Source organism: Carettochelys insculpta, chromosome 1, assembly GCF_033958435.1.
Source record: "Carettochelys insculpta isolate YL-2023 chromosome 1, ASM3395843v1, whole genome shotgun sequence".
Lineage (NCBI taxonomy): Eukaryota > Metazoa > Chordata > Testudines > Carettochelyidae > Carettochelys > Carettochelys insculpta.
Window position 1 is genome coordinate 261,830,378 of NC_134137.1, and position 14,779 is coordinate 261,845,156.

The following is a 14,779-nucleotide window of genomic DNA, read 5'->3' on the forward strand; positions in this document are numbered from 1 at the left end:
TGCTTGCAGCATAGGCAGGGAATGGGTGTCTGGGGTGATCCTTTTAAGGGGGTGATCCTTTTAAGGCAGCGTCTTCCCTGAGCTCCTGGAAGGAGCTGGTGACCTGCGACCCTGTCTGGTGTTTTTCTGGGTGACCATTTTGCTGATAGAGCAGATGAGTAGTCTGGCTGCTCTCCATCGACAGAGCAGATCATTCTTTCAACCCACTTTGCTGTCTGGACATGATCTATCGACAGATATCTTCCAACAAAATCTTTTGCTGACGAATCACTCTAATCTATACATAGCCTAAATTATCACCCATTCCTAAAGTTAAAGGCCTTAGAACTTGCTGCGAATAAAGGGTATGCACAAATAAGTGGGACTCTAGCTAGAGGCTTTGGGACTCAAACTAACACCTTAAGTGCTGCCAATTATATAGAAAACAATCATCGTGGCCATTGTTATCTCTCTCATTTTTCCTACAGATGTTATGAGCTTGAAGAAATCAAAAGGATTCCACAAAGGAACCAAATATTCTATCAAGTGTAAAGGGTTGTTTAGTTTCCTTCTTGGCAACACAGTCTATTGAAGTAATAATTTTGGAACACTGTCTGGCAAGAAAGTGATATTCCCATTTTTCTTTGATTTGCTATGATTTCTGCTTGGTAATTCACAGATCAGCTTCTCCCAGGCATGGCTTCACCATTATGAACAGGCTGAGCATGGAAAATCGAACAGAGCCCATCACTAAAGACCTAGATTTCCAGCTGCAGGACCCTTTTCTGCTTTACAGAAATGCCAGATGTGAGTGTGCCTCTTCCATCCATTTAGTAAAGTCTTTGAAAAATAATCTCTTTCTTACAAAATTTGTCATTTTAAGGGTTTTCAGTGATTGCTGTTGTATTTATTTTGTTGCTATCAAGATATAACCTTGGCTTGCACAGGAATTGTAGCCCAGGGAGGCAAATTTTGTTATTTGAAATAGCAAATCAGGGGAAGAGTTGCTCTTGTATCAAAGTACCTCTCTTCTTAAGAAAGTAGTTAAACATTATTAAGGTATTTAATCTGTATCTTGGCTGGCAAATGACAGACATTAGCTACGTCTATGCGTGAAGCCTACATCGAAGTAGCTTATTTCGATGTAGCGACATCGAAATAGGCTATTTCGATGAATAACGTCTACACGTTCTCCAGGGCTGGCAACGTCGACGTTCAACATCGACGTTGCGCAGCACCACATCGAAATAGGCGCTGCAAGGGAACGTCTACATGCCAAAGTAGCACACATCGAAATAAGGGTGCCAGGCACAGCTACAGACAGGGTCACAGGGCATTCTCAACAGCAAGCCGCTCCCTTAAAGGGCCCCTCCCAGACACAGTTGCACTAAACAACACAAGATCCACAGAGCCGACAACTGGTTGCAGACCCTGTGCATACAGCATGGATCCCCAGCTGCAGCAGCAGCAGCCAGAAGCCCTGGGCTAAGGGCTGCTGCACACGGTGACCATAGAGCCCCACAGGGGCTGGAGAGAGAGCGTCTCTCAACCCCTCAGCTGATGGCCACCATGGCGGACCCCGCTATTTTGATGTTGCGGGACGCGGATCGTCTACACGTGCCCTACTTCGACATTCAACTTCGAAATAGGGCGCTATTCCCATCCCCTCATGGGGTTAGCGGCTTCAACGTCTCACCGCCTAACGTCGATGTTAACATCGAAATAGCGCCAACACGTGTAGCCGTGATGGGCGCTATTTCGAAGTTAGTGCCGCTACTTCGAAGTAGAGTGCACGTGTAGACATGGCTATTATGTGGTAAAATGTAGTATAATGGAGATATATGTAGAAATTTTGTCATGCGTTATGCAGGATGGGTTTTGTTTTCTTTTGTTTTTTTGTATGTCTGACTTAGTATTTTGAAAGATCACCTTAGGGAGAATCCACTCAAAATGACGGTAGTATAGCTGATCTCTGATTTCATTGTGTGTTCTGGGCAAGACTGGAAAAACACTGCCACTTCAAACTCCTGCCTTCTGGTTTGGCTACCAGCTCCCTATCCTTTTTGTAAATTAATAGATGTTATCCACTGTTGGTCTCAGAAGGGAAGGAATGTATCCATCCACTGACTGGGTCTTTCCAGGCCTAGGATTTTCCCTGGACTTAAAAAGCCATTTAACTGTTACAAACAAGGCTAAGTGCTCCCTGAAGCTCTCTGCAATTGGCTTGTCTAAGAAGTCATTTCAGTGAGCTGTTAGACAAAGCTTGCTTGCAAGAACAAGTGGTTCTGAAAATAAAGGGTGATGTCAACGCACTCATATAATTATGAGATCTGTACCTTAGCTCACACTTGTCTTTAGGTCCTAAACTTGAAAACAGTTTGCATAGAGTCCCCTGAAACTGCTTTTGTTTTCATCTGAAATTTAGAAGTGTTCCAGCTGGATGTGGTAGAACCTAAGATATGCTTATAGTATTTCCCTAGCAGCACATTGTGGCATACGTATCCAAGAGACTGTCTGTTCCCAAATATAATTTTAAGCAGAAAAGTGCAGCAAGAGGGAATTCAGTGGCTCTGACTTGGTGTGTGGTAGAAATTATTGTGGAAAAGTGGGAGATTCATGAATGGTTAACAAATCCTATACCTCTTGAAAGTATCTGAAAAGCTGAAAAAGAGGTGAGTGATGGTACTTGTAGTTTCCCATAGAAACTGAAAGTAAATCCAGAGGCTTTTACCAGGCTGCCTGCATGCCTTTACCTGTAGCCCTTGTAAGATTTTAGAATGGCAAGTAAGTAAAAGACTGGTTAACGCTCCAGTTTGTGGCTTTTTAAGTACCTTACCTATATGCATCTAAAGTATTTTCCTAATGTTGTGTGTATACATCTTTTTAAAAATTCCAAGTGGATTTTTTGTATGTATGTGCTTAAAACTTACTTCTGATGTTAGATTTAAGAAATGGGAATTGTCATTTTGTGTTAATCTTGTGTCTGTTTACAACATAGAGAGGAAACAGTTAGAAAGGATATTGAAAATCAGCCTAAATCATGCTAACTTTGAGGGACTAAGAAGACAGCCTTTAGCCCTGAACACTGTATTACTGAACACTTTATTGAATGGTATCATAATTCATTAAGTTTTCATCTCAAAATGTGAACTGTTTATTGCCTACAAGACATGCCAGAATTTTAGAACTTCAGGGTCATAACAGCACTTCCTCCAACGTTGGCTGCTAAAGCGCACATATTACGTTTATCACAGAACATAAAAGCAGTCCTGTGACACTTTAAAGACTAACAAAATAATAAATTATTCAGAGCTCATCACCTAATAAATTATTTTGTTAGTCTTTGAAGTGCTACAGGACTGCTTTTTGGTTTGTGAAGATACAGACTAACACGGCTACCTCTCTGTGACTATCTTACATTTGTGTTAGTGCTAAAGTTATTTATCTCTATTTCTACAGCTGAAGTAAGTCTCCATTTTAGATCCCCCTGCCTTTCTCATAGGCCTGTCTGGTTGTGATTCCATTGTTGGCCACAAGACTGTTTAAGGCAAATAATCTTTGTGGTAGGTTTTTGGGTTCGTTTTTTTTTCCTCCCTATAAACAGGCGATGAAAAACACAAAATAAATTACATGATTTGTATATGTTTCCAAATATCTCATACTTTATAAGATCTCCAGTAGAACTGTAGAACTATGCAGTTTTACATCTTGTCAAAGCAGTGAGACCATCCAGTACAAAACCAGACAAATACTATATGCTGCAGTTATAACACATTATGATGGGGGTAATAGTGATAAAATAGGAGAAGACATAAATGAATAGGAAATTGAAAACAGTTTTATGAAATCTCCTAAACCTGCCTCTGTGTGCATCTGAAACCTAGAAGTGTTCCAAATGGATGTGATAGAACCTGAACTGAGACGACTGAGGTGGAAGAAGGGGAAAAAGAGGGATTCACTGTAATGGTGGGGTAGCATTCTGACTATTGGAAAAGAACTTTACAAATTAACCTCCATTAAACAAGAGCAGTCTGCAGTGCTTTCCTGAGTTTCAGTGCAGCCTTAGGGGCAATACCACTGAATGCAGACAAAAAAATGTTCCTATAATTGCTTGTGTCATGTACTGGAGAGTGCAGGAAACAGAGGCATAACAGCAGACTCCTGCAGACCCATATGTGGTCAAAAAGAAACCTTTATCTCCTCAGCTGTACCCATAGATGGGGAAATAGACTGCAAGATAGACAGGCTGAGTCAAAGCTGCAGCATCTGGGGAATGACAGCTGTTGGGAAGCATAGTATTATAATTATTTGTATATAGTACAGTAGCACTTAGAGGCTGCACTTCTAGTTGTTACACAGGTGTATAGTAGGAAACAATACTTGGCATAGTTGATAATCTAAATTTAAAGACCAGATGCAATAAGTGTTTTAAAAAACATGTCAAGAGGATGGGAGAGGGAGGATGGGGAAGCAGTGACACAAACATGTTCTCGCATAAAATAGCTGTGCTCACGAACTGGCAATATATTGTTGCCCAAGGAACTATGAAGACTATTTCTCTTAGCCCAAACTGTTTCTTTCAAATTAGGGATCCCTTAGCCATGAGAGCCAAGGCTTTCTTGCAGTCATAGAATCCTAGGGCTGGAAGGGACCTCAGTAGGTTGTTGAGTCTAGCACCCTGCCCAAAGCAGGATTAACGCTAACTAAAGCATCTCAGCCAGAACTTTGTCAAGCCAGGACTTAAAAATCTTGAAGGATGGAGACGCCACTCCCTTTCTCAGTAATGCATTCCAGTGCTTCACCAGTGTCCTGGTCGAATAGTTTTTCCTAATATCCAGCCTACACCTCCCCCTCTGTAACTTGAGACCATTGCTCCTTGTTCTGCCAAGAATGGCCTTGGTCCATCCTCTTTAGAGCCCCTCCTTCAGGGAGTTGAAGGCTGCTATCAAATCTCCCCTCACTCTTCTCTTCTGCAAACTAACTAAACTCAGATCCCTCAGTCTCTCCTCATAGGTCATGTGTTCCAACCCCTAGTCATTTTTGTTGCTTTCCACCAGACCCACTCCAATGCATCTGCATCCTTTCTGTACTGGGAGGGGCCACAATTGGAGGCAGTATTCCAGATGTGGCCTCACTAGTGCTGAGTAGAGGGAAACAATAACTTCTCTAGATCTGCTGGAACTGCTCCTTCTAATGCACCCCAATATGCTAGTAGCTTTCTTGGCTACTTCGTAGGACTCTGATTTTTTTTTTTCCCCTTTGGTGAGGGTCAGGTATAGAAAATGCTATGGTCCCCATCCAGTATTATCTGAGCAGATTTATTTTCTCAGGACCAGCTACTCCATCAAAATTTGGAATCATCTATGTCAGTCACTTGGCTTGAGTGGTTGACTGCATGAAAGAATTCATAGATTTGCTGTGTTGTAAGTCCCCAAGCAGGCTACTTCTAATGTTTATTGCTGTAAGATATGTTCTAGGTGTAGGGATAGACATTTGAGCCCTCAGTTACTTCCCCGCCCTCCCCCACCCAATAGTAACCTTTCAAGCACTCTCTCTGAGTACAAACTGGAACTATTCATGCTTTAAGGGGAGTAAATAATTCCCTGTTGGACTACCCTAAAAATAATCACATTTCTTAAGACAGTGGACAAACTCAAGCTCTCTGCAACAGGGCTCTTTGACTTTCTGGTACTGAAGGCTAGTCATGAATATCCCATGGATTTTTGCCTCTCTTCCACATAGTATCAGGCCTCTGAGGCCAATGCCATGTGACTTCTCATCCTTAAGACTTATCTTCCTAGTGTTGATTCACTCAATTAGGAATATTATGGAACTTTCTGTAATTGTGTTTTTTTTCTTTGACCAAGCCAAAGAGATGATCAAACAAGTTCCTCCTTTCCTGAGGTCTTTTTCTCTGTTAAACTTGTTCATGTTGTATTACTTCCCTTATACCAGTGGTCTCCAAACTTTTTATGCTTATGATAACTTGTGGAATTCAAGAGCAATCCGAGATCTACCCTGCCCCTTTCCTGAGATCCTGATCCTTCCCCAAAGCCACACCCCATTCACTCCATCTCCCTCTCACCCCCCATCCCCTGTTGCTTGCTGTCTCCCACCCTCACTCATTCTTACTGGGCAGGGGCAGGTGGTTGGGGTTTGGGGAGGGGAATTATGGGTGGTGGTTCTAGAAGGAGGGGACCGGGGGGGGGTTGGGGTGCTAGCCCTGGGTGGAGGGTTAGGGCTGAGAGTATACAGTGCGGACTCTGGGAAGGGAGTCAGACTAGGGCAGGAGTTTTGGCTCTGGAAGGGGGCTGGTACTTGTGGTACTTAACTCTGGAAGCTCTGAGTTGGCAGTGCAGCAAGGCCAAGGCAGGCTCCCTGCCCGTCCCAGTCCCACACTGGAGCTCTGCGCAGGTCTGCACATTTCTGTGGATAAACATTAATATCTGCTGATTGGCCAGTCTGCGATCCAATGAGCTGCTGCAGCTGAAAAGAGCATGATGCTTACATTCCCAGGAGCCAGTATCCCATGCCAACAGCCCCTGTTGGTAGTGCGATTGCACCTCCAACAGCTAAATCCCCTGTCTGGGGTCACACAGCCCTGCTGGAGGTGGACCTGGGGACAGTATGGCTGCAAGGCCAGGATGAGCTGCTGGCATCGGGTACTGGCTTCTGAGAGTGGCTCCTCTCTTTTGGCACAGTAATTCTTAAGAGCAGAGCCCTGTAATCAGCAGATACTAATGTCTGTCTGCAGGTAGATATCTATATCCATGCAGGGCTCTACAAGCCGTTCCTAGAGGGGCCTACGTGTCCTTGTGGCCCCAAGCATGAAGGAGGGAGCATGTGGTTTTGCTTGCTCCCCCTCTCTGCCCGCACCATCTCTATCAGCTCTCATTGGCCAGTTTCCTGTTTCTAACCAATGGGAGCTGCGGGGGAGTGGGGACAATGCTTGCAGGCAGGAGCAGCACGCTGAGACTTCTGTCCGCCATTCTCTTCCTGCACATATATGGGGCTGCACTGCTAGTTCCTGAGAATAAGCCAGCAGCGTGGACCTGAGAAGGCAGGGAGCCTGCTGAATGCTGATCATGATTGTCTAGAAAGGAAGGATGTGATGCACCTAGCAAAAGCAAGAGGGACTTCTGAAAAGAGAATACAAAATGTATAGAAAAAAGAAAAATGTAAGAGTTCAGATAGGATTTAAAATGAAGATAGATAGGTGTGAAGCAAAACACTGGATCCAAGCACCTAACATACTGGACAAGTTTGCATCCTAATCTATGCTTCGTGCTTGAGTCTATATTGAAAAATTAGATTTATATGCCTCAGTAGCCATCCAGTATTCTCACTAAGTTGATGTTTTTGGTTGCCCCCTATAAATAGTTGTGATTGAAAAATCCTATCTCCTTTTAGGGATTAATGTTATATATATATTATATAAATGTATAAATATATATATTTAACTTATTTCCTGCCTTCATCTGATTGTGGTAGAAGGACATTCAGTAACAGCTATTTGCCCACTTAGGGCTAGGAGCAAAATCAGTAGACAGTTTAAGTAAATCACCTTTATTCAAGCCTTTCATTAAATTATCTTAGTCCATAATTATTTGCTGTATTTATCTTTCTATTACATGTTTAAATCACATATTTTCATCTGTGTTTTAACAGTTCAACAATACAATTGCTTTCCTTTAGAAGAAACATGTGAGATGATATCTGTAAAAGATTATTCTAAGTGTAAATTTTAGAGATATTTGAAAACAAACAGGAGGATTGAGGAACTGGATAAATCCTATCAAATTGCAGCATTTTGTTAAATTATCACAGGAAACATTTGATTTCATTGCATGCAGATGAGTATCTATAGTGCATTTTACCACACAACCTGAAATGAATGAACTCAACAGCAAGGGATGGTATTACTATGTTCGATAAGTTTGAGTTGTGTAGGACTTTTTTTAATGGTGTTAGAGTTTTTTGTGGTGGTGTTTTTTTTTTTCCCGTTTAACCATGATTTCAGGGTCTTAAATTGAATGGATAAATTTTGGAAAAGGTTTATTTGGTCACTATACCTGAACTAAAAATTTAGTAGCAATTTAGCAGCTCATGTGGCGTATCTCTCTTCTTTCATCACCCTTAAATTTAAAAACTCCTTAGCTTTCCCAGATTCATCATTCCAGCACTGGTAACACATGCTTCGTTTAGGTAAGCATTACTCTGAGACTCCTGTTTTCGTGGTAAGCCTTATTCTGGGTTACCTCATCCTCCCAGTATCCTAAATTGTGTTCCTCTGTCTTGTAGCTCTTCTATCCATCCAGTGACCTAGGCTGCCAGTTCCCTGGGATGTGGAGTTTTTTATTAGTTACATATTCATGGTAAAAACAATAGGCTCAGTTGTGTTATCTGTGGGCATGAATGTATACTTCAGAGCTCCTTAGATCTGAGAGTGGCAGACTCAAATGTGGCCCATCCAACAGAAAGGGGGAGAACCAAACTCTACCAGCGTGAAGTATGCCTGGTATGGTGGGGCACTGACCCTGATTAGGATTCCTACATGCTGCTATGATATAAGTAATAATGGCTTTACAGACCCTGACAGATCATCTTTTAAACAGCACGGTAAATATCTTTTGCAACTAAATGCTTTTGTAACTACAGCTAGTTCCACTCAGGGTTAAGGAACTTTTTGTTCTGCCTGTGCTCAGATTTTTGCAGATTTACACTCAGTTGATGTTTTGGCAGCTGTGCAAAGAAGTAACCTAAAATGTCTCCTTTTTTCAGTCTTCATTCTGTTTCAGGAAGGGAGCTTTGCTAAAGGTTGTACTCAGTGGGCAAGGCTCGACAGGCACCTTGGACAAGATTATAGTTCTTGTTAAATTATATTTACTCTGCTTGGGTCTAGATGACCGTAAGTTAGAACTCCTCTCTGTTGGAGGAGCTCATCTAAGAGTCTGTTAGAACGGTGTTCATTTCAGTTCACCCTTCCAATTTAAAGAAATTCTAGTTAACAGTAATTTACTCAATTCTTTTCCTTGTGAGAGAGAAAATGGATGTTTTTTAGACCTTCTGCCCTTGACTTAATAAGGCTGAATTTCTTTAGTAGAAGCATCAGTGGTAAAGTGTCAAGCAGCATCTACGCATAGCTCTCCAGACTGGGAGAGTTCCCCTGATTTATATTACTAGATAAGCTTTTCTGAGTTGTACGTTTAACCAGTAGGAGTGGATGTGGATTTTTCTTGTAACTACATTGCAGATGAAAACACGTTAAATTGGTAATTTCATTTAATGGAAAGTGGGTCCATGTTCAATCAGAAAACTTTTAATTTAAAAAAAGTGGGTTTTAGTGGCAGAAGCAACATTTTCTTATATCCAGTTCACTTAAAAGGAAGGCAAGTTGTTGGAATTGTTGAGATTTTAGAATTATTCTGACCTCATCTGACCTCTTAGTTCCGTCAAAGAAGACACGTTTACGGTTCTACATGCCTTTTAAACTATTCATAAGTATTTTGTTTGCATGTAGAAACTTAGAGTCTTATGTCCAAATAAATCTGTTAGTCTTTAAGGTGCCACAGGACTCCTTGTTTTTGCAGATAAAGACTAACATGGCTATCTTTCTGAGTCTTCCTTGTAGGTGTTCATAATTGTTTTGTGGTGGTTGGAATGGTAGGCCCCTGTCTGGCAATTAGTTGTGACAAGGTGCATTGCTGTGCAGGCTCCCCAAGCTATATGTGCAGAATCAGGGCCTTCATCAGGAGGTAGGAATAGCTTGCTACCCTACTGTCTCAGACTGTGTTATATAGAATAGGAACGTAAGTTACAATCCTGCTCTCTTTGAGCTCGATAGCAAAATGCTAATTGACTGCAGAGGGAGTAGAATCAGGTCCTCAGTGTGAAACGTTGGGTATGAAGAGCCCAGGATCATTCACTGCATGGAAAATAAGCGTGTGGTACATAAATCAGTAACTATAGGTAAAGTAAATAATGAAAAAGTGAAGCAGGAAAACAATAGTGAATTTTTGCCTACATTAATAGTTGATCATATTTTCCTCTTATAGAGGCATTGAGCAGACCTGTTGTGATAAACAGTTTTAAAGTAGTTGGGTGGTTTTTTTAATTAATGTGAATAGGAAAAGTAATTTCAGAATTGTAGGGTCTAAATCACAAAGGCAATGGATCTTTAAAAAAGCAAAGGCGAAACACCACACACATGCTTTACTCAGTGTTTTCAGAAGTGATTTTTCCAATTATAAATTTATTTTCATTGCTAATGGCTTATTTTAAATCAAAGCACATGCTCAATAAAGGCTTTATATGTGAATTCTTGTAGCCTTATGTAAAAAAAACAGGTTAAAAATTGCAGTAGGAAAACAATATTTTCCCCATGATTCAACACAGTTACAGGGATTTTGATTTACATTTTTTTTTAATTTTTTTTTCTGCACTGTCTGATCTGTGCATGGAAATATTAAATTGAAAAGGTGAACATTTTAGAAAATTCCTGTGTATATGAAAATGAACTCACTGTGACAGTTTTGCAACCTTACCTGTGGCCAATGAAGCCATGATTTTCAAGTATCACCTTTATAAGACAATAGGAACAACCAATCCAAAAAAAAAAGAGAGAGAGAGATGCCTCTCTACTAATGTGAATTTTTAAGTATGTGGAATTATGGACTGTGATTTGAAAGTCAGTAAAAATGTATGTCTTGTGAAAGAAAACAGAGTGAAGCTAAAGATAACAGTGCTATGTGTACTTTCTATGGCGGGTAGCGATTGTATCCCTGTTTGGCCAGGAATACTGATATAGGAACTTTATGAAGGAGAATTAAAGCATATTTAGAGCATTCTGAAGAGGATAAGATTCTTAATGAGGTGGAAAGAGGAATAATTCAGTGTATTTCTGCTGGCCACAGCCTTAGTTTCCCATTTATGGATGTTGATACATAAGCAATATGCTAGCTGCTCTGAACAGTTACTGTTGAGTGCACTGCCAACACTGGGAATTCCAGACATCTTTTCAAGATAAGATAGCCATATGATGCAGAAAAGCACAGTACTTAAAGATAGAATGGAATTTTTTTTAGAAGAGGGTAACTTTCCATGTGACACTTTTTTCCTCCTCTCTTACCTATTTAGAATAAAATGGAAAGCAGTCTGTTTTGTTCCAAGGACTGTGAATATGTGGGTAGTGCTTTTAGAAATTGAAGATCAGAAAACAAGAGTTTCTGACAATTAATTTCCCTTTAGTAGTCTATCATACCAACCCCTTTTAAAATTACATTTAATATTTTGTCTTCAAATATTGGTCATATATTCTCTACTCTGAAATAAAATCCCATTTTCCCCACTCCTACCCAAGCCCATTCCCATACTTTGCCTAAGACTATATTTTTAACTTTGTACTCAAATAGTTCTTCTAAAGCCCTATCTCATCCTTCTTCTAAATGGAAATGGGGGAGTAGAATTAATTAGCTGCTTCAAAGTCAGTACATGACCCAGTGAAGTACCTGTCTGTTTAGCTCTAGAGACCTAAACATTTCCAGAGCGCTCTGCATTCAGTGGCAGTGCATCTTATACATCACAATTTCAAAATGTATTACCAGTGGTTATTAAAATGCTTTGTTCTTCAAAGTTTTCTTTTCAGATATGAAATTGACCATCCTGTTTCAATAGGAATGGAATACGCCACAGTGGATTTCAGGATATCATTATGTGCATCACTGTATAATGTGGTCTTACCTCCAGGTTGGATGTAGAAGCAGCTAAGCTGAGTTTCATGCACCAACTTGCCCTTGTACTTCACCTCAGGTTCACCTGGCAGATGGCTGGGCAGTGGGCGATATGCTGAAGTGGTTTGCCGAACAAAGGCTTGAAACATTTTATACCTCCAGAGGTTTGCACAGCTGAATCTAACTATATAGCAAAAGTAGGTTTCTTGTAGTCAGTAGTTTCCTCCTTTAGTTTTACTTAAACCTAATAGCCACAAAACGTGTCCCAGTATTAAACCCTAGTCTTGCAAAACGCTTGTGTGACCAAAACTACAGAAACTATTTTCCAGCTATTTGAAACTTGAGCAACGTCTCTTGCATTATCTTTTCTTCCCTACCTCTTTATTCCTAATCCTGTTCTCGTTCTTCGTGTCTGATGCTTGGTTAAAGTCTTCTCCTCCCCCAATGGCTTTACAGGAAAGCTTGGATTGAGAATTGAAGATAAGGGGCTCCATCTGCCTGTCAGCTCATCACCTTATTGAGTCACAGTGATCTCTGGTTTTTGTAAATCATCACTAACTTGTCTCATATCCTCTTGTGTTTGAAGAAAGATAGGTTTTGTCTAGGGGTGAGTGAACCTCAGGCCTGACATAGTCAGAAAACTTCTCCTGGAATGTGAGTTTTCTTTTCTTTTCGTTTTACACATAGAGAGAACCCTACCAAATTCACTGTCAATGTGGTCAATGTCATGGTTGTAGATGTTTTTAAAAAATGTAATTTCATGACTTCAGGTGTTTAAATCGGAAATGTCAGAGTGTTGAATTTGTAGGGATCCTGACTCAAAAAGGAGTTGTTGGAAAGGGGGATCACAAATTGTGTTTGTGGGGTTATGTTACTGCTACCCTTACTCCTGTTCTGTTGCTGGTGGCAGCACAACCTTCAGAAATGGGCAGCTGGAGAGTGGCAGCTGCTGGCCAAGAGCTCGGCTCTGAAGGTGGAGCTACGGCCTGCAGCAGCGCAGGAATGAGGATGGCATGTTATGGTATTGCCACCATTACTTCTGCGCTGCTGCATAGTACTGGGCAAAACCACAAAAGACCAGATTTCACCATGTGAGATGAGATTTCACAGTCTGTGAAGTGTTTTTCATGGCTTTGAATTTGGTATATCCTGCATATAAACCTATATTTGTAACCCTTTCCCAAAACAAGAAAGTTAAATAGTGGAGCAAATGTCATATGTTCTATATACAAAATTATTCATGTGTATAATTCATGTACTATAAGATGCATGATACTCAACAGATCTGCCTTTGTTAGAGCAGACATTGAAAATCAGCATGTAACCATATTTTCCATTAGAAAAGTGAAATCAATCACAAGTATAGGGTGGTATGCCCTTCAAAGGACAAGGAATGTGTTCTGTACTGGAACTCCATTTAGCTCTTCCAGTGTGGATCTATAACGTTTGCAAATGTGGTATTTAAAAGACCTAAAAAATAATAACTTAGTGTTAAGGCTCAATAATTCCTGTCTAGGTTTATAAAAACTATAAATGACCAGCACAGTTTAATTTTTATAATTCCTCTGCAATTCAGACTTTGTGTTAATCAACAAATAAAAGTAATCTTAAAACATTACATCTGGTTAATTGCCTTCTAGCCAGGATATTGCCATCCGAGCAGTTCTAAAATCTACAGCTGTTATTTGCTGATATACTCCTTAAAATAGTAAGAAATCGTCTCTCCATCCATGGTTCTTGTCATTATTTCACATTTATGCATTCCTATACTTTCTGAGCTTTTGTTTCAGTGAGTGCATGGTATTCAAGTTATATTATATGAATAACAACAAACACAGTTCCATTAACCATGGTAACAATTCTTAAAGGCTCTAAGTCTCGTTCTTCAGGCCAAGAATTAACCACAAACTGCCTGGTGTTAGGAAGAAACTTCCTCCATGGTTAAGCTCATTCAGAAAAAAATTCAATAAACTTCACAACAGACCATTATGAAACATCTGGTAGTGTTCACTGTCTGAGACAAGATACTGGACTAGCTGGACTTGCTTTGACAATTCATTTGCTTCTGTGTCAAATTGTGTAGAAAGCCAATGTCCAAATCCTTTCTAAAAAGCATGTACTCACATAATAACTTATAGCTCAACACAACCTCTTTCATTGGGGTTGAGCTTGGGGGGAAATTAAAATTCTGAATAAATAAAGTTATCAGGGCTTGTTGTTTCATGTGAGTAGGTCAAACTGTTACACATCTTCCTATGTAGTTTTAATAAGAGTTTTTTGCTCTGCTTGGTTTAAATAACGTGAATATTTTGTAGGAAGTAGTTCTTGATCCAAAGACAACCACAAGTGCAGATTCTTGAGAAATCAAATTACTAAGCCTGAAACTTCTTTGAGGGAAATTCCCAGTGAGTGTAAAGCTGATGGAATATAAAACCAGGAGATAGGGTTATATGAGAGAAAGGAAGATAAAGGATTTTGAAGTGCTCCCCAAGAAGCTGTTTGTACTTAAGAAGCATGTTTGTTTTCCCAATTTGCTTAATTCTGCTGCAGAGTTAAGATTTTCTTGTAAAGAACTTTTTTTCTATTTGTTTTCTGGAAAAAGACAATGCGGTCTGATATAACCAGCATGACTAGATTAGGGCAGAGCCACAAACCAGTTCTTACAAATAAATAACTTTCTCTATTTGAGTAGTGTCCTGTTTTGCAGAATGAGGTTTAAGATGTGTTGTTGCATCTACATCTGACAATCTGTGAGGGAAGGTTTGGGGGCCTCCCTTTTTCTTTTTTAACAAAAATCGTGAAATGCTTTTCTTTTAAGACAAGATTCCAGCCACAGTTAAACAGATGGTAGTGAGGTCCCTACACAAGAAACTGTCTCTTGGCTTTAACAACGTTGAAAATTTGCTACCCACTCTCTTAACCATCTGTGTTTGGGGAAGGATGTTTGAGCAATTCCCAACTAGTTTGGTTTTAAAGGTGATCTGTCAAGTGTTTTGGAGAAGAGTCAGACTTCTCTTCAGCTGTGTCTAGACTAGCTCCCAACTTTGAAGGGAGCATGGTAATTAGGATGT

General features: G+C 40.2%; 2 protein-coding genes across 17 annotated transcripts in view; one reads left to right on the forward strand and one right to left on the reverse strand.

Annotated features, from left to right (window-relative positions):
* Window positions 1–12,296, reverse strand: part of CACNA1C (calcium voltage-gated channel subunit alpha1 C) — an 812,008-nt gene extending 799,712 nt beyond the window's left edge. For 8 of the 13 annotated variants that reach the window (XM_075005900.1, XM_075005795.1, XM_075005919.1 and 5 more), the window contains exon 1: window positions 11,719–12,296. In XM_075005900.1, the coding sequence (XP_074862001.1) occupies window positions 11,719–11,857 (139 nt within the window). In that variant the 5' untranslated portion in view covers window positions 11,858–12,296. The remainder of the gene's footprint in view (window positions 1–11,718) is intronic. The other 5 variants (XM_075005902.1, XM_075005869.1, XM_075005852.1 and 2 more) reach the window with 1 other exon arrangement.
* DCP1B (decapping mRNA 1B) overlaps window positions 1–14,779 on the forward strand; it is an 87,096-nt gene that overhangs the window by 16,335 nt on the left and 55,982 nt on the right. For 2 of the 4 annotated variants that reach the window (XM_075005933.1, XM_075005948.1), the window contains exon 3: window positions 659–786. The exons of 1 other annotated variant lie outside the window; for it this stretch is intronic. In XM_075005933.1, coding sequence (XP_074862034.1) covers window positions 659–786 — 128 coding nt within the window. Of the gene's footprint in view, window positions 1–658; window positions 787–7,532; window positions 8,599–14,779 lie in introns of those variants that run through there. One more of the 4 variants, XM_075005941.1, reaches the window with a different exon arrangement.